At 41.0% G+C, this 19,986-nt stretch overlaps 1 protein-coding gene and 1 long non-coding RNA gene across 2 annotated transcripts in view; one reads left to right on the top strand and one right to left on the bottom strand.

The window, feature by feature from the left end:
- Positions 1 to 97: 97 nt before the first annotated feature.
- LOC141949897 (uncharacterized) lies at positions 98 to 7,631 on the top strand. Its single transcript, XR_012630876.1, has 3 exons — positions 98 to 309; positions 3,709 to 3,978; positions 6,893 to 7,631. It is a non-coding gene; the product is annotated as an uncharacterized LOC141949897 (long non-coding RNA).
- A 10,947-nt stretch (positions 7,632 to 18,578) lies between these two features.
- Positions 18,579 to 19,986, bottom strand: part of ATP10B (ATPase phospholipid transporting 10B (putative)) — a 50,160-nt gene continuing 48,752 nt past the window's right edge. The window contains exon 21 of the mRNA XM_074883325.1: positions 18,579 to 19,520. Coding sequence (XP_074739426.1) covers positions 19,013 to 19,520 — 508 coding nt within the window. The 3' untranslated portion in view covers positions 18,579 to 19,012. The remainder of the gene's footprint in view (positions 19,521 to 19,986) is intronic.

The raw sequence follows: 19,986 nt of genomic DNA, 5'->3' as shown, positions 1-19,986 counted from the left end.
ATTAAAATGCTAATCTAATTTGGAGTACGAGAACTCAATATAATTTCTTGTCTTTAAAGTGTTTTTCTTTTTCCATTACAGAACCCCAGGGAAACTGTGCTGTGGGGTGAGCTGGAGGGGGTGTCCTTTCACCATATATGAGGCTGACACTTCAGCTGAACTCAATATTGGGATGTTAGAATCGGAGAACTGTCCCTTGGATGGTCCTTGAATCAACAAGATTTGAGTGAAGTAAGACTTCATGGGATCACAGTCACTGCCCTGAATGGCACAGGGAACGGACTTCATTTCTGCACCTTATGGTACATGGTGAGGACAGTGGCTAAAGAAGTAAATCCTCTCTGGCATAAAATACTCTTTTCCCACAGCTTTTCCTCCCCGGACGTTACCTAACGCAGAACACAGTGGGAGTCCTTTCTGCAAGGACAAAAAGGATTGCTCACAGTGTACAGTTGTATTCATCTCTCTTTTGAACTGGTGGTGCATTCAGTCCCTCTCTCTCTCTCTCCCCTCATCTCCCACCTCAGCCAATGCCTTAAACAGTCCCCTCCACTTCCATCTGTCCTGGTGGCAAAGGCCGGTGGTGGTCGCACCCTCCTGGGAGGTGCAGAGTTTCCAGAAGACGTTTAGTCCCGTGCCTCAAGGTGCACAGGCGGGAAGGTGAAGAGACACAGAAACCAGAGTAGCTGCTTGTCCTCTGGTGCATGGTAGGAGCTCAACCCATCCGCGGTGTGACTCACACCCTCAGGAGGCTGGTTAAGCAGAGGAATACTTCTGTGTGGGTTATAAATAGTCTAAGGTGTACATAGCCCATTTCAAGTCAAAGTCAAAGGATGACCTTGATTGTCATCACTGGCAGCTTAAATCAGCCTGTGTGCCCTCGCCCAGAGGTGGATCAAACAGGAGCATGTGTAAGAGCAGGAATAGCTGCAAGGAGAAACTCCTTCTCTGGGGAATTTCACCAGCGACTCTCCTCTGCCGCTGTGTTCCCTGACTGTAGCTCCAGCCCGGCATCAGTAAATCCGGATGGAAACACAATGTCAGCATGTTAGCAGACATGTTGTGAATAAGCTTGCAGGCAGGACCCTTCAGACCACGTGTGCTTAATCTTAGGTGATGGCTTTAGCTGGGGTACAAGGGAGTAGCCTTTTCCACCACTGCAGCCAAGTTTATCAGGGATAGTGAATTGATATGAGCCACTACATGCCTACGAGTACGGCCCTGCTTTTAGTGAGCAGATGTGGGGACACATCAACAGCAGGTCTGTTTTGGAAAGACCCATTAACCCTCCCCCACTGTTAGCCCAGAGACACTCAACAGGGGTTTGTCTGCCTCTGTGCTTTTAACCTCAGCTGTGAACCGTTTCTTCAGGTCTGAGAGTTGATTGTGTTCCCAGTTCTACTTAAGCTGGCAGAGTATCTTCATACAACCCATTACAGCTGCCAGTCATCTAAATTACATAATTTACATTGATCTGATTAATACAAAGAATTTTTTATCCATTTAGAACTGAAACTGACTTTCTGTCACCGTTGCACACATAACGCCTGGAGATGAAGGTACATTGGGCTTGCTTTTCCTTCCCGACATCTCCATTCCCACCACGCAGCTGGTGCGCATCAGCTCACAGAGGTACCTTGCTGTGCAGTCAGCTAGGCACATTTCAGGGTGTTCCTGCTTCTTTCCCATCCACCAGCAATCATTTTATCAATGCTGTATTTTCTCTGCTCACTTGCCACTTTTCTTCTATCAATGGGATGAAACATAAGTACCTGATGCTATGACATAACCACGAGAGAAAATATTAAACTGAAGCTCATCACCTCAACAGCCTATGAATTGCAAAATATTTGTACAACAAATCAAACTCTTTTCCTCTGAAATGAAGCCATTTGTCTCCTAAATCGGAACCTCCCTCTGATGAAGAAATCCAAACTTCCATTGGGGTTACAGCTTTGCTTCAACACGGTTTTTCTCCAGTAGCTGTGGAGAAATGTAATGAAAAAAAAATAGAAAACTGTATTTTATTGTGTCAGTGAAAGGAGGAGTGAAGTGGGAAAGGGAAAGCTTACTTTAACAAAAAAAAAAAAAAGGCAGAGATAGTTTCTATTACAGATGGAAGGTGTAACCGAAAACTCTGGAAAGCCAGATCAAATACCATACAGATAGATTCCCTCAGTGATTAATTAGTATGTCAGAAAAAAAATCAAATAAACTGTTTTTCACTGTTTCTTTTGCTGGATCCCATGCTATGCTCTTGGAGATCCCAAGGGGAGCCCTCCGCTGCTGTTGAAAACCACTTTGTTCTGGTGCCCTCTGCTTAGTCCCAGGCTGCTCCTGCCTACAGAGAGCACGAAAAGATAACAGAAAAACCTCGATGCCTATGGGGAACAGTTATCGTTGCGGGAGGATTATCACTTTACCTTTTATTGCACTCTGTTTTGAGGCAGCAAGGCTTTTACTGTTCAGTTCTTTGCACTGCAGTCTGCATTGCTTGGTGACTTTAGGACAAAACGAGTTGCTCATTCTCTGTCATGAAAAATATCCCATGTCTGGAAGGGAGCTGAGGACAGAACGGGGAGAGAGGAAGCATCCTGATGAATATGAATTGCCTCTCTGATCTGGTTTGGTTTCATACTAGCCTGTGGAGTAGGAAACTTTCTGACTGGCTGCAGCAATGTCAAAATTAGATAGATTTAAATTACTATCAGTCATTATATATGTTTGCCATATAGCCAGTGTAAAGGAAAAATTGCTCAATAGAATTTTTGTTTTGTGAAGCTATGGGAACTTTGCAACATAAATAGATGTGTATATATTGGTGTCAGACCTTGTGACATATAATATACAGTCTTAAGGGAAAAAAAAAATCATATTTAACCACTGTGGTAGTAATAGTGCTTTCATTGTGTACTAGACATGCCCTAGGCACTGCCACCCTCACCTGGCTCTGCAGGCTGGCACACAGGACTGTCCGCACACCGGTGTGCCCTGCAGACCTGCAGCTCTGGGCTGAATGTGGTCTCTCAGCTCTGCTCATCGCTCAGCTGCAGTAAGAAAGGTTGACAAAGATAGAAATGAAAATGATGTAACACTCAAGGAATAATCAGTATCCTCAATTATGTTTGTTGAGTGAATCTGGGAGTAAAATCTGCTACCATACGAGGCTGATCCTGCTGGCCCTTCCCATGGAGGGGAGGAACCGTGGGGCAGCTGGGCGGGTTTACAAACATCACAAAGCCATGTTGTCCCCACGCAGCGGACCTGGGCATGAGGACCCACTGGCTTTTTTTGTGATTCTTCAAGCTGCTGCCAGAGGTGGCTTGCTCCGAAAAAGTCCTGCCACAAACTTGGACTCACTCTCCCAGCTGCATTCAACACAGCCTGTGCTTACCTTCTGGGGCACATCAGAGTACCACGGCCCACTGACTGCACTGCAAAACGTAACATGTTCTCCTGCTGCGGAACCAGCTCCTCAGTCTGTCCTTTCTTTTTCTTGCTCCTTTTTCTTCTGGTCCTGAGGCTCCCAGGGGCCATGCAGCATGGGATATGGATGAGATGCTCTCATCCCTGCACCAGCAGGACGAGCCCAGCGCCAAGAGCATTTGAATGCTGGCGCAGAAATCACAAAACTTGGAATTTATTTCAGGTTGCTGAAGGAGGACTAGCTGTGCCAATGATGTTTAACAAAATGTCTGTTTGTCCTAGGTCAGTAGGCGCCAAAGGCAACCACCCGTTCCTGCCCATCTGCTCCCTGGCTGCGCAGCCTGGACCAGACGGCCAGCCAGGCTTTTAGGTCATCCAGCTGCCATTGGTTTTCTTGGAGGCTGAAGAAACCAGAGTCCTCCCAGAAGCAGAAGAAGGCCTCACCACATTATTTTTCTATGGTTTGCCCTGTGTCCTTCACATCCAGACCTTCTGGCTGCTGCCCTGGCAACTTTGTCCAGAAAATTGGGAGCCTTTTCCTCTTACACTCAGGTAGGAAGCGAAAAACGTGTGTAACTGGGACCTGTGTTTATCAATGTATAGAAAAGAAGTTGGTTGGTGCCGAAATAGTTAGTGACACCTGCCCTGACCCTGAGACGTACAAATAAGATATCCACGAGGATCAAGAAATCTAACAGAAATGAAGCTCTGATGCTTGTTGGGATTTTGGTGTGCAGGTAGGTGGTGGGCTGCCTGCCTGGCTAACCTGTCTTCTCGCCATTGACTAACCAGCACTGCACCAGGGAAGGGCACATGCTGGAGTTGTTAGACCCTCTATCAAATTGGGGATATGCTTGTGGAAAAAAAAAAAAAAAAGGCAGCAAAGGTATTACTTGTGCCCACACAGGTTGGAAATGATGGGTCCTGCTGAGCCCAGAGGAACTGTGCTGCTTTCGAGCAGCCAGGTATCCAACCTCCTGATTCTCAGTTTTAATGCAGGTTAAGCCCAAGGGTGACAGGAGACAGGAGGAAAGCAGAAAGGAAAGGTTTTGGGGTAGAGCCATCAACGAATCCCTATAAAATATTTTTTCTACTCTCTGCTATTAAAGTCTTTTTTTTAAAAAAAAACCCCACCCAAACTGATTCCTCTTCTCCAGGCTCAGATTTGATTTAAAGCACTGTTAGGCTCCTTAGATCTATTTTGGATTAGTCTGTTCAGACAAGCCTGCAGGCAGATCCCATTAGCACCTACTCTTTCCCCCACCTCGGTGAAGTCCCTTTGGGTGACCTGGAGGATGATGAACGGCTGGAAGTGTAAACTCAGAGACAACCAGTGACTGCAGGCAGGGACCAACTAATTCACCCACAGAGGCCATGTAGGTAAAAATATCACAAATGGCCAGATAATGCCATGCTGTATGTACCCACTTGTGTCTTTTTCTAGAATATTTGCAACTTCTGTTTCCCTTACTTTTAGAAAATTCACTGATGCATTACATGTCAGATAATTGTTAGGAAAGTTCTCTGTCTAAAATTTTTTTCTTCTGTGAAAGCTTTTAATAATTCAAATCCAACATAGAAAATCACCACAAGAGGCACTTTGTCTTCTCAGCTGTGCAGAGGAGGGCCTAGACCCTGCCTCTCTGATGCTGGTCTACTCGGGACTCCCCCTTACAAATTATTAGGCCTAATTTAGCTTTTATTATTTCTGCTTTTTCCTAATTTTAATTCATAGACAAAAGAGACTGGCTGGTTGACGTGAACCTCACCATCATGCCTGTTAGTTTTGCCTAAGCTCTTCCAAATACGGAGAATTATCTGCTCCATCCAGGCAGCTCTGGCAACAGTAATTCAATGGGAAGTTACTGGATTTCAACACTACAGACCACCATGGTGCTCCATGCCTCGATCTTGAGGTGGGCTGGTAGAGCAGGGGAGGTTATGAACTTACTGAAGAATAAGGAATTGTAGATACTAGGAGGTATTAAATAGTATGGGCAAAATGTAACAGATTAATCTTTCTTCTTTGTTAATGTAAGTACCTGGAAAAACATGGAACTTATCTAAAATAATAAACTGATACATGCATACATATATGTATATAAATCTTACAGGTATGCATGTAGGTATTTCAAAGCAAGGATATTGGAAATGCACACCTTTGCTCCCCAGGGTTACAGTATTTCATGATTACTCAGTTTAAATCCTCCCACTACATAACTGCCAGGATGAAAATTATTTTTTGGTTCCTTTCCTCCTGTACAGTGTTATTTTTTTTATGTCAAATGTGATGCTTTTGACACTCATAAAAAGTACTAATTTGTAAATTAATTTATTTATAGGCTTTTCTATACAGTTCAGCACCATCAAGTCTGATTGCCCTTCAAAAGTTGCTAGGTGACACTGTCATACCTCAGTCTGATGAGCAAATGAAAGCTCTTAATGTTGCAGTGACTTCAACCAAACATCCTGCTTTCATTTTGATAGAGGCTTTTTTTTTTTTTTTTTTTTGGCAAGTCATTGTAGGTTTGTTACGAACTGCAAGCAGGCTCAAATTATACTTTTCACCAGTTATGATTTAGTTCATAACTAAACTAGTTCATAAAGTCAATGCAAATCTTTCCATGTTGTTTTCATGGAAATCAGAGCAAATTCATATATTTGCACGAGCACCAATATTCATAGACTGATCCAGAAAAAAACATTTTCACAACTTCTAACCTGAATTGCATTTATTGAAGATGTAGCTAATTCCTTGTTTTCCTGCCTGCACTGAAATGGAGTACAGCTGATCTGAACAGCTCATCATCTTTGTAACACTCCTTTGCATTCAGGAAGACTAGGTAAAAAAAAAACCCACACGTACAAGTGGAGCCAAGGTCCTGCATACAAAACAGAAACATATGTGTGTATGTGTGTGCTTGTGAACCCAGGACAGAGGAGTCAATTCAGACAGTGTGGATCCTTGATCACAACAAGCGTATTTTTTTCTGGCTCCTTCCCAGTAGCTGGAATAGTAATAGCTAATATTAGAGCATTATGGCAGGGAAAAGGATGAAAAGAGCAAACACATTTTTATTTTTTCAAGTATTTGCCCTTTTTTTTTTTTTTTTTCTTAAACATTTCCCTATTTCTTTCCTCCCTGTTTTGAAATAGTAATGACGACGTTCACAAGGTGTTTCCACTTACATGGAATTGGTGAGAAATGAGTTTGTAACAATTTCCCTGCAGACAGGAACCTATGGAGCTGGGAAAGATCTCTCAGTGGGGCTCATCTGCAGCAAAATTGTGAGTCTGAAAAGTGGCTGTTGATGGGCTTTCAAGGCTTTGGCCTGTCTCTCTCTAGCAACATTTTTGTGATCCAAATTGACATTGATTCGAGATGTGTTCCTGTGCAGGGTAAACAATAGCTTAAAGCAGCTGCTAATTAGCTCAGCTCTGTTCTGTTCTTGCTTTTCATGTCTAGATACCTCCTTCAGAAATAAGAAGCAGAAGGAAAACATCCAAGCAGAAGAATCAGAAGGCGAAGCAAAATAGATGGGGCTTGCAAGTGAAAAATTAATGAGGAGAGACTTCATTTCACAAGGCTTATATAAAGCCGGGCTTCATCTGTGCAAGGAACAGTGACCCAGAAAGAGAAATCTGTAAAAATTTAGAGCAAGGTGCAAAACTTGGTAGCCTCTTTCCCTCTGAGACACACCTACATTCACAAACAAGGATCCCTTGGTATGGCCACTGCGAGCTCATCTCTGAAGTTTTTCCCCTCGTTTTCCCTCTCCTCAGGCAGGTCCTGCCTCGGGAAGCAGCAGGACTCAGGGCTCACGGAGAAGGTGGCTGAGCGTGAGTCTGGAGAAACTGTGCTGTGAGCTCAGCATGGCTTATCTCACATTTATTTGGGGATATCAAACCTCCTTCTGCAGCCTTTTTTTTTCCTATCCATTCATCAAATATATATATAAATAAAAGCACTTAGCTTCTGGCCAAGAAGAAACCCTTCGTAACGCTGCTGCTGCCCATCCAGCTGCCTGATGAGAATTCCCTTTATGGAAAACTTGGTATTGTTCCCAGTGTAGGCGAGCAGGTAAAAATCTGTGTTTGCGAGTGCAGCAGAAGTCTGCAGAAAGTCATTCTTGCTGAGAAAAAAAAATATTTGAAATAGCACGTGGATAGTACTAAAAAGGATGGGGAATATTTCTCATTATTTTACAATTTAAACCCTTGATTAACGGGCATCTTCCTTCATAGTCGATCCCAGAAGAAAAAGATCTTCAGTACTCTGCATGGCAGGGCTGAGATTCTCACCCCAAACTCTAGCTACTTAATACCTGAAAAACAGGACTCTTCACAGTTCCCCTGGAAGAGAGGAGCATCTGTAGAAGTGCCAAATCAGCATGCTAGTCTGAGTTACAGCCCTTGCTTACTTGCCTGTTGCCCTGAGTGGAAACTCAGGCAAATTATTTAAGATGAAAACTTTTGTCTTCTATATTAAGAACATCTCGGGTGATACTGAGCAACTCACTCTCTGCTATTACCAGGTCTCCAGGTATTAACACAACACTTATCTCTCCTACTAATTTCTCCTGCCAATCTTTGCCTTAGAATTCCGATAAAGGAATCCGGGCATCATCTTCTATTCCCATAAGCTTCTTCTCCGAGAAGCATCATCCATTAGCAGTCAGTCTAATTTGATTGTTTCCAAACCAGAAAAGACAGCTGTCAGCCTGCTCCCAGAACAGATTCAAAGGCTATAATCAAGAAATCTTCTCCAAGAAGTTGTTCAAAGCTGGTGCTTATCACTCTTCAAAAGACTGTGAAGACTATAAACTAGTCAAATTACTCTAATAGACAGGTAAAATCTGAGTATTTAGTGTCTCATTAATATTGACTGGCAGGACTTAAAGGAATTTGAATGCCATGGGTGTCAGCTGCCTGACTGGCAGGGCATGAAGCAGTGATGGTAAATATTTGTATTTGCACAAGAGGCTAATTCCAGTTTGTTTTCCAAGATGTTAACTGTTGAAATTAATACAGTTTAAAACTTGCACCTCGTGGATCTGTTCAGATTTTCCTTTGGAATAATTGCTGTTAGTTCTCATGAGGTAGCAAGGAACCACCATACAATAGCAGGGATTTCTCCTTATGAATCTGATCTGGCTTCTTTCTACATTTGGCACCAACATTTCCTGCTCTCTTCCGACTCCCCCGCTTCTGCCAGCATCCCAGCCACTGACAACTTAAAGGCTGCTTATCTCACAGCACTTGTGCCAGGTAGGGCAAAGGATTATTTCCATTTACAGACTGGGAGGGCAAACCCAGAGAGATGGCTCCCCACCTCCTGGAAGGTATTTAGCTCTGTCGACATCACTGAGTGGCACCTGCAACTGATGAACCCTGAAGCATCGTGTTTATTTTCCTATGGGAGAGCTGCCCAGGGTCAGACCCCCTTGGGAGATGTCAGCTGGCAAGGCAGCCTCTCCCTGCTTGTTTTAGGGTATTTATGTATTTTGGTTTTATTTAAGAATGCCAGAGGGAGAGACTATTTAAGAATGGCAGAGGGAGAGACTATTAAACCATCTATTGCACAGTTAGGTCTAGAAAAATACACACTTCCTGAAGTCTGGTTTCTTTCTGTTTTAGTGGCACATTATCCATTTTGCTACTGGCACCTGCATCTTTCTGACCCTGGAACCTCTGCGCTGAGGGAAGAGCCTCCCATCGGTCTGGCTCAGGAAAGCCTGGGTAGCCAGCAAGTGACTTCTTAACCTCAAGATACTAATTAAAAAATGCCCTTGAGTCAGCTCCAAGTCAGGTAACAAACCAAAAGGCACTGAAAGGCCTGGAGAGGCATGGATGTTCAGTAAATAGCAAGACCTGTAAGACCTTACTATTGGTGACAGGCAGATAGCTTCAATACACAGAGCTTAAGTCTTTACTGAAAGTTGTTTAAAACCACTTATGTACAGTTTCTTTTTCAGAAATACAGGCAAATTGTTCACTGTGCTCTTCCCAAATATCTGATTATTTGGCAGAGTTGAACTATTAGTGGCTTAACAAAGAAAGAACTATACACAAGCTAATAACAGTATTTTTACAATAAATTCTGTTTTGCCTTTTGTGAGCTCAATCTTTTCGATGCTGACAGACAATTGATTAGAGCTAGATAAACATTATTAAGCAGACAAAATATTTCTTGAATGTAAGCATTTAGGGGATTCTGAGTAATTTCCTATCCCTTATCAATCTTTAAAAGGATTTTCATTTATCATTGAACAGCATATCTAAATAAATTGCAACACAGAGGTTTACCTGTGAACCATTAACTTTTGACTATCTGCTTTTTATCCATTTTCCTGCTTTTTTAGATGATTGTAACTTTTCAGTATGAGAATAAAACATTATTATATGTAACAAATAGAGCATATCTAAGGACACACTTTCAACACAATAGTTTTCAAACTTCTGATGTTTGTGGTCATTATCATGAAGGTTAATGATGATAGGAATAATAGCAAGCAATAGGTGCTGAAACTCTTACAATAAAAGAGCAACAAAGTGAATATGAAACTTGAATGTGCTGACATTTATATGAATCTATTATCCTAGTATTTGACTAACTCCACAAATTCCATTTTGCTTCAAGATTTCTGTATTTTATACCAAAAGCATTGTATGGAAAGCTGTTTTTTTGAAAATGGACTAATCTCATATTAATTCTGCATCATAATAAAAATTTTGCCATAAGCCACATGACTGCTATGAAATGTTCCTATTTCAGTTGATTTAGAAAAAATGATCAGTTTTTATATACAGGGGGTAATACAGAAATACAGAAAATCTAGACTGTGGTAAAAGTGATGAAGCAAATTCAATTAGGGAAAAAGTGAAAATATCAAAACCTTTCCTGTTTCTTAGTATATGAAGGACCAATCTCTGCACCACTGAATGCACTAGAGGCTTTGTCATTGACCTCAGAGGGTGGTGGGCTCCTCCCTCCAGCACAGCACCCACCCTTTCACAAGAGAATTCTACTGTCTCTAACCTGCCCTTCAAGTCTAGCGTGTGCTAGTCATAGAATCATAGAATGGGTTGTGCGCGGAGGGACCTTAAAGATCACCTAGTTCCACCCCCCTGCCGTGGGCAGGGACACCTTCCACTAGACCAGATTGCTCACAGCCCCGTCCAACCTGGCCTTGAACCCTGCCAGGGAGAAAGCAGCCACAGCTTCTCTGGGCAACTTGTGCCGGTGTCTCACCACCCTCACAGGGAAGGATTTCTTCCTTCTAATCTAAATCTGCTGTCTTTCAGTTTAAAACCATTACCCCACATCCTATCCCTACACTCCCTGATCAAGAGTCCCTCCCCAGCTTTCCTGTAGCCCCTTTAAGTACTGGAAGGTGCTACAAGGTCTCCCTGGAGCCTTCTCTTCTCCAGCTGAACAACCCCAACTCTCTCAGCCTGTCCTCATAAGGGAGGTGCTCCAGCCCCTGATCATCTTCATGGCCTCCTCTGGACCCGCTCGAGCAGGTCTGTGTCCTTCTGATGTTGGGGCCCCAGAGCTGGACACAGCACTGCAGGGGGGTCTCACAAGAGCAGAGTAGAGGGGGAGAATCCCCTCCCTCGACCTGCTGGCCACACTGCTCTTGATGCAGCCCAGGACATGGTTGGCTTTCTGGGCTGCGAACACACATTGCAGCAGGGCTTGTGAACATGAGGCTGCTCCTATCTATCTGTAGAGGGCCTCATCCTCTCAGTCTTCCTGGTAGGGTGGCCTGTAGTAGATCCCCACTGTAACATCTCCTGTCCCTGCCTTCCCTTTAATTCTGACCCACAAGCTCTCAGTTGGCTCCTCATCCATCCCCAGGCAGAGCTCCAGGCACTCCAGCTGGTCTCTGACAGAGGGTGAGTCACAGAATCACAGAATCATCTAGGTTGGAAAAGACCTTGATGATCACCTAGTCCAACCATTAACCTAACATTGACAGTGGTCAATTTGGTTCCAGATGGTAAACCACAAATTGCCTGTCCTTCCTAAAGAGCCTGTATCCTCCCATTCCAACACTCCAGTCGTAGGAGACATCCCACCACATCTCTGTGATGCCAATAAGATTGTAGCCCTGCAGATGTGCACACATCTCTAGCTTCTCGTGTTTATTCCCCATGCTACATGTGTTTGCATAGAGGCATTTAAGTTGGGCCCCAGTGAAGCTGATTTACTGGCTGGAATTCCTTTGTGCTGCTCTTCAGCAGCACAAAGAGAATGATGTGCTCTTCAGCAGCAGAAATGAAATTGCTCTAATAAATTAGTGATTTCTTATCCAAATATAAAAAGGTAACTCCCCTCAGCAGAAACCAAAAATGATGAAGCCCTCCAACAAAAAAAATCTGTATTTTCAAATGCTGTGATTAAAAATCCAGTTTCAGAAAGACATAATAAATATAAAACAGAAAGAGCTCTTAAAGATAGTCTACAGCTGATTTCCCTGTACAGCTTGTCTTTTAGTTTCTCTGGTTGCTAAGATACTAGCAGTATTACTTTTCACTACATCGTTGGGATTTGAAGGTTTATATTGTAAATCTCCCCTCCAAGTATTGCATCTGTACGTTTACCTGCACCTTTCCTTTCAGAAAGAGCAGGTGGACAGTGTAAGTGAGATTCTCCACACGTATAAAGCCACAGACCTACAGTTACTTCAGCAGAGCACTCCTACCTTCCAACCACTTACAATCTGGCCTGGTAAATGCAACTGCTTTATTTAGAAATTAACAGTTTTGGGGTTGTGTCATACTAGGTAATGTAGACTCCTCAATATATGTAGATAACTTCACTGTCCTAAAAGATGCTAGATTTATTTTATATGAGGTTTCTGATTTTCAAAGTTAACTTTCAAATTCTATGCTCAAATACCTGATTGCCTCAATCAAAATAATTTTGATGTCTAAATGGTTTTGTATTTTAGTGCTCTACCATCAGTCTTAAACTATCATGAAGCCTCCAGGCTGGGGAAGTTGTCTTCAGGATTTTATAAATGATGATGTCCATTTCCAGGAGAACTGAAGATAGAATGATTTGAAAGAAACTCATTCTTTAAAGTTCATCACTCTCACTAAGTGTGATTAAACACTATATAATTTAACATTATTTGCTGATAGAAAATCAAAGCATTTGCCCCGAGCATGCTGACATTTACAGCAGTGGAGAACATTTGCACATTTTATGCTTATAATAACAGATGAAGTATGAAATGGATTCTGATAATGCTTTGAACACCATGGAAGTTTTGTCATTTATCACAGCATATGAGCTTGCTCTGGATCTCTAACATTATTGTGATATATTTCTATACAGTAGAAGTAAAGTATAGCTTTATTTTGATGATGGATAGTGGATGAATCTTCAAAAGTCCAGTAAGCATGTTCTCTTCAAGCAAGCCCCACTGTAATGCCAATCTAATTTCTCGCAGGGATTTTTTTTTTCTTTTTTTGTTAATAAAGACTTGGGTAGACAAATAGCTGATGTGGATCATCTGTAACTCCTTATGCGAAGAGATCAGATTCTCTCTTGAGATGCTCTACTGTCTTACATTTCTGTGAAACTATGATATATCACAAATAACCAGTTATGTGGAGTAATCTCAAGAAACTGCAAATCAGTCTAAATTTTAAATAAATGCAAGTCAAATGCACACATCGTGTCAGAATATTCCTTTTAAATAAGCTGCCTTCTGAATCAGTATTAGGATTTAAAATATTTATTTGGTGTGTGCTTGGACTCCCTTTATTAAAAGGTCCTGGAGAGTTAGACTCCTTTGGGCTGTAAATTTTATCTTTGGGTTTTTTTCATCTGAGAACTAATAGCTGCAAGCACAATTCTGGCTCTTTGATGTCTCTGGACTATATTCTCTCCTTACTGTGAAACTGAAGATTATGAAAAGGAGCAAAGGATCTTAAGAACAGATTCTCATACTTTATAAACGTTCAAAATTTTTTTTGAGAAATTGTATTTGAGTCTTTACAGCATTAACTTCTCTCAGAACAAGATTAAAAGCAAAATCATCTTAGTCTACAAGTGTGGAGCCATTCTTCACAGTCCTCTGCACTTAACTGAGAACATACATGGAGGCATACGTTACTCATTTTACTCATAAAACATGTTAGCTGGACACTCCAAGCCCTGAGTGATCTCTGAAAGTAGTTCAAGAGTTTTGTTTGGAAATCTCCAGAAGGCCTTGAACATGTTCATGTTCTTCCTTTATCATCACGGTGTACTCCTGGTCTTGGTAGTTATTAGTCCATCTCCTGCTCTATCCCATGTACGCAGTAACAGAACCAAGGATCTGGTCTCCTCTTCAAATCTTGATTTAGATCATGACATTACTGGCTGCAAGTTGCCTAAACATTGTGAAAGAGGAACCATTCAGATTTAGCATATATAGATCCTGGCAAAAGTCTTTAGAATTAAAGTATTAACAAAACAAGATAGGCTCTAATAAAATGTCAGCTGAGTCCAGCTGATTTTAAATAAGCTCTATTGACCTGCCTGCAGCCTACTGATTTACATTTGTCCTTTTTTGAATAAAAACAATAAAAGTACAGAAGTTCCCTAAATGATCTCTTTGAGGTTAAACAGAACAATGTTAGTAAAACAGGGAGGAATACCAGCATACAAAAGGAAGGCCACTGCTGTGCTGACGCTCATTGTCCAAGGTACTGGTTACTTATTTTAAACATTTTTCACTGTTTGGGAAAAATACATTCTCTCCATCTGAGGTTCTTTGGATGCCCACCATCTCATGCAAAGTGCAATGCCCAGGAAGACTAAAGTATCTACTGACTCACTGGAACAGTCTATGGTACTATAAGCGTAGCAGCTATTAAACCAATACATTCAACTTTAGAGCCCAGCTTTGCTTTCTGGCTGGCTTCACACTCTCACAGGGACTGCAGGCAAAACGGAAAAAAAGATCTGAACAGCTGAAAACATAACCAAGAGCTCTGACAAGTTTCTTGTCAGAGTTATCTGAATCAGTTGAAGAGATTATCTGTGGTTCTTGTGTCACCCTTGTGATGAGGGCAATAAACTGTGGCAGAGAAATAGCCCCCAGGGCTGGCAGCAACGATGTGTTAAACTGCTCCCCCCCCTAGTCCCATAAAGGTCTTGACTCTGCTTTGTGGGGTTGAACCGAGGGCAACAACAAAGCAGCAGCTAATGACTTATTTTCTGTTAAGTCAAGGTCAAAATTCAGTTTCCCTGGAGCCAAAACTTGACCTTTTAGTTGTAGTAATCATCATTTAGAGTTCCGCTCTCCTGTTGAAGAACACAATAACCACACCAGTTCTTTGGGCACTAACGTGGAACGAAACCTGCCAAGTATGCCTGGAGGGGGGAGCATACTTCAGTAGCTGCACTGGGGATGGTGGATAAACAACCATCGTCTTCAATGCCTTCAGACAACAGACGGCTACCCCTCTGATATTTTTGGAAAAATAATGATTCAGACTCTATTTAATCTCAGTCTTGTTTATGTAACTGAGAATAATCAGGTGTTATATTAAAGAGCCAGGCAGCAAGTTCTGTTCACAGTTGTCTCATGTACTGATAATTGCAGCAAGTTCCAATCACTGGCAGTGTCAAAAGTACTTTATAGATCTTCAGTGTTATTTGGTCAGCTCTCTAAATCCCACCCTCTGTGATCATTATCTTCAAGAGTATCTTGTCTCCACGTTTATATTTTTACTCAACAGTGCTGCTTACAAGTACCTAATCGTGCCACATCCTGCCTGAAGTCACCTTACCCCTAAAGCAAATAGCTCTGTAGTCCCACACCACCTCAAACTGCAATCAAACAAATGAATTAAACATTGCAGCATCAGCCAACAAAGTGTCAAAATACACGCAGTTCATCCTTGGGAAAAGTGGTTTCTGTGCTGGAGCACCATGCACACCCTATCTCTACATAGTTTAAAACCTGTTTTTCTATTTCTGAGATATATCAGAAAAGAGAACAAACTGGATTCTGCCCTCTATCCCACCTGAATAATTCTGGATTTTAGACTGAACAGTAGATAATCAGCTATAAGTGTCAAAGACCACATCTCCAACTTGCTGTGCTAAGACAGACATGAACAAAGTGTAGACGTGTATGCATTTCCCACACCTTGTATTAGAAAAATCCTGAACAACTTGCCTCTGTTGAGAACATGACGGATGGCTCTTCACTGGCCTTTGCCAGCAGCCTGGGACTGCATCTGTTACTCAGCTACCAATAGACCTGGTAACTTGGCTCCTCTTCACCTCTATATGAGGTGCCACCTTCAGTTTGCCACATAGGTATAGCTCCATATAGCTCAAAGCACTGTTGGATATGCAGTATTATTATTATAATAATATCGTAGACCAAAATAAAAGGTATGCAGTGATTTCACAAAAAACCATTAATTTTAGCGTTTTATAGTCCAAGTGTATGAAATGTTGAATATCACCAGAGGACACATTAAAAAGTGAGACACCTGTTCTGTTGTGAAGCATTTGCATTAGAACTAATGGAACATGTATCTTGACAGTATTATTAAATATGTCTTCAAATAAAAAAAAGCTAGCTTGGAAATCCAGTTAGGTCTAGATAACCCATTTAGTAAATACACCTCCCCTCTTGCAAATAAATTCATTGGAGGGCTTGCTTTCTTACTGTAGGCTTGCCTTCATTGGAAAAAAAAAAAAGTTTTTTAACTCTAGATCCTGCTTCCCAAAGGGATTGATCGTCTCAGCTAATTTACCTCATGATCAAAGGAAAGTGCCTGTTCACCATCTTTTTAACATGAGATAGTTCATGGTCACTGCTTCCCCAGGAGCATAGAAAAGATCACACTGTTTAGCAGTGAATATGGGTCCTGAACTATGGCAGCATCTGCTTTGGAGGAGGGATGTTCGCATTCTCACACAGGAGGAGAGGGATCAGCGGAGAGCTTTATAAAGCTGCGGAGCTAGCTGGGATGCAGAGGCCGGGTCTTGCCCGATACTGCCTTTGTTTCTGATTGTTGCAGATTTGCCTCTCCTCAAGGATTAGGGATGCTTTTCTTCTATGTTGCAAACTCTCCAGGTAAATGAATCTATTGGACCATTTTGTTAACATCTACCACACAACAGAATTACCAGATTGTAGGTCTAGCTGTAGAATTATCTAAGGCAGCATACAACTTTGGATTCTTTCTTTCTTTTAACTGAAGTAACTATTTTTGGTTACAGCCTAGAAGCTACTTAGAGAGGGGCTGTCTTCTGCATCTTTTATCCCCTGACATAGCAGGGACTCCATCACCATAGAGCTTTTAGGGGCTATTTTGCTGGAGATCATAAGCAATCCTTCCTTCATTCCCCTTCTTAAAAGGACCCTCCCTTAACTATATGCCATTTCTGAACCTAAGCTCAGCTGTCAGGGCAAAATGCATGGCAGAGTGGTTTTGCAGAAGCTGTGATGAGAAAACATGAGATTAGTTCTTGGCTTTGAATTTAGAAATATCTACAAGTCTTCCAGATTTGCTTAAACATAATCTGTTTGGCCCTTTCCCATATATGCTTGGTCCCCTTACACATTCAGATAAATTTGTTATCTAGTTTTTCTGATAAGCATTCCTATAGCATGGCCTACTAGATAGAGGAGTGGCCTCTGAAAACATGAGTTTGACACTCATGGATAACAATAGGAAAATCACTACTCTGCCTCTGTTTTTTTTTTCCTCTCAACAACACACCAAGTCATAATCATATTACATTTATTACTATAAAAACACTTCACATTTTGTAATAAAATGTATAAGGAATTGGCATCTTCTTTAAGTTCAAAGGAAATGGACCATTTAATGTAAAAACATGGCTGTGAATCATAAAGGCTTGATCTTAAGTCTTGTCACCCAAGGTCCATTCCCAGCTAGTGAGCAAACATTTGAACAATCTCACACTCCATTAACAATAATCTCAGCTATGCCTAATTTCCTTCATTTTGTGCATCATGCAAAAAATTCTTTCTGAATTGTTTAACAGCTGACAATTAATACTTTAATAATTATAGTTCTACGTGTGCTCTTGCTCTGGCTACCAGAAATCCCAGTGGCAGGTATGCTACTCAATTTTATGGGTTTTTTGGTTACTTTAAAGTAACATATTGAAGACTCTAGTTACAGTAATTATTATAACACACAGAAGTTAAATTAGCATTTGCTAAATAGGTTATTAAACAGATCACACATTGTGATAAGTAGTAAATAGCTAGATTAATATAGCATGTATAAAAAAAGCTAAAAACCTACTTAAATCAGAACCAGTGGTAGATTCACAAAAGTACAGATTGCTTGAATTTAAAACATAGTTATGATTTTACCCCACATTGTGAAGAAAAAGTTGGGAAACGGTCTTACTAGTCAACATTTCTATAAGAAATACCAAAGTCACCTTTCATTGCATTGCAATAGGTAGTGATGATGCTGACATTTTATGTTTTTTTTTTTTTTTTCTGCATCTTGTTGCCCTGAGATACCAAAAAGGATGAATGTATTATGCATATTTTGGTCATTCTACACCATGTACTTACTGCAATGTGATTAGTGACCTTCATATATTGCTTGTCAAAATTTCTGTTATTGAAATCTCCATCAACTACTGAATGTAACCAACTTAGGGAGGAGCATGATTTATACTTGACTGAATGCAGCAACACTACATAATAATATAGAAAATGGAAGGAAGAAACTGAATTTCTAGATGAAAAAGCAGGGACAACTTTAGAATTCCAGAACATAAATCCTTGAATTTGACTTGTTATATCTGTCTACTTTTGTAGGTGTGAAGAAGTAGATTCCACTTATCCCTGAGTTATCCTGTCAGTTCTTGTAGTTCAGTATTTGCATTCTTCTACTTTATAAACTCATTTCTCCTTTTCTTAACAGTATCAGGTCAAACCACTGCATGCATAAAAATACTGAGCTTACTGTTCAGGGAAAACAGATTATAGACCTGATATTTCTATATGTATGAGGTCCATATATTAAAAACCAGAACATTCTCTAGTCTCTTTCTGATGCTGTTATTCTGCAAATACCTTTAGTACCAGGAGATGACATATTTTCCAGGCAAAACTGTAATTTTTAAGTTAGTAAGTTCTTTTTAAGACTTTGATAGTAAAAGCTAGAGTGGGATGTGTTGCTCTAAGACTTAGGTTAATATAGAATGGATTCTCTCTCTATTACCTCAATAGCATAATAACATCGAAACATCACTAGTACAATTATTCCCTATGAGTGTGAAAGAAAAATATTCCTTGGTGAAAGAAAGTAAGTGTATGTTTCTCAGCAACTGTGTGATGCTCATGTAACATTCCTCTAATGAGACAGAACCAGGAAGATCAAGAAGTCATGTAATGACAAACCGAAACTATATATGCACATAGGAAAAGTTGCATATTAGAGATATTATTGCACTACTCCACGTGCCTCTCTCCTTTTGTAGGGAGCATCATGGTTAAGTATAAATAGACTTTTTATTTTCCCTATGGTATCCTTTTCCACATGGGCTGTGGATCCCATTTCTGAATGTTCTTCAGAGTGTCACTGCACTCACAGATCGCCGATGGCTTCCATGGTTAAAATTGTTAGCATTATCTTTAGTCAGTTTGCCACTGTTCTGTCCAGGATTTGTTACCCTGCTGGGTACAAGGGGGTAATGGCCAGAGAAAGGTCCTGCTGAAGAGTCTGTAGCAGTAGATTCTTCCTCTGCCCACCTATTAAAGAAACAGTAGCCTTCTTCAGGTGTCTGTTTCCTGAGAGGATTCACATCAGAGGTGGAAAGTCCCTGAGTTTCTGTGTCCCCATGAGAGACAGCTGCTGCTGCTGGATGTAAAAATGGTGACACACATAAGTGGCTGATGTTTTGGTCAAGGTCATCATTAGATGCAGGTGATGCTACAGCTGCACCAGAGGTAGTTTTTTTTCTTGATCTCAATTTCTGGATTTCAAGATCCTGTTGCCCTTTGGGAAGTTTATCTAGTTGCTGTGCTTTCAGAATCAGAGATGCTGCAAAGGTTCCTCGCAGAGCAAAAATGAAGAACCTGATGAAAGAGGAAGAGAATGAATTGTCTTACCAGGGGGTTCCTTTCATAATCTGCATCACATAACACAAATCCAGTTGCTAATTTTCCATTGCTCTATAGGCATCTGGTAGACACCTTATACCTGGTAGATGAAAGTTGACTTCTGGATCTTAATGCAACATGTAACTATACTTATCTTGACCTGTATAGAGTCAACTACATGCATATAAATACTAAATAAATTATAATAGACCCACTTGAATGCTGAACAGTGCAAGAAAGATACACAGAAGCTCACCAAGAGATGCAGTATTTGAGGAGATTGAGACTGTATTTATACTGCTAAAACAGGCTAAAGAAGGGATCTTAATATGATAGGTAACATAAAACCAGAAATTAAAAAACCTCAGCGTGTGGATTTGCTCAGGAAGCAGAAAAAAAAAAAAAAAGTCCTACCTGCCCTTTGCAGGACAGAGAATTTATA

The sequence above is a fragment of the Strix uralensis genome, chromosome 14 (genome assembly GCF_047716275.1).
Source record: "Strix uralensis isolate ZFMK-TIS-50842 chromosome 14, bStrUra1, whole genome shotgun sequence".
Lineage (NCBI taxonomy): Eukaryota > Metazoa > Chordata > Aves > Strigiformes > Strigidae > Strix > Strix uralensis.
The sequence above is the reverse complement of the archived record's forward strand: the minus strand, read 5'-3'. Positions and strand labels throughout refer to the sequence as shown.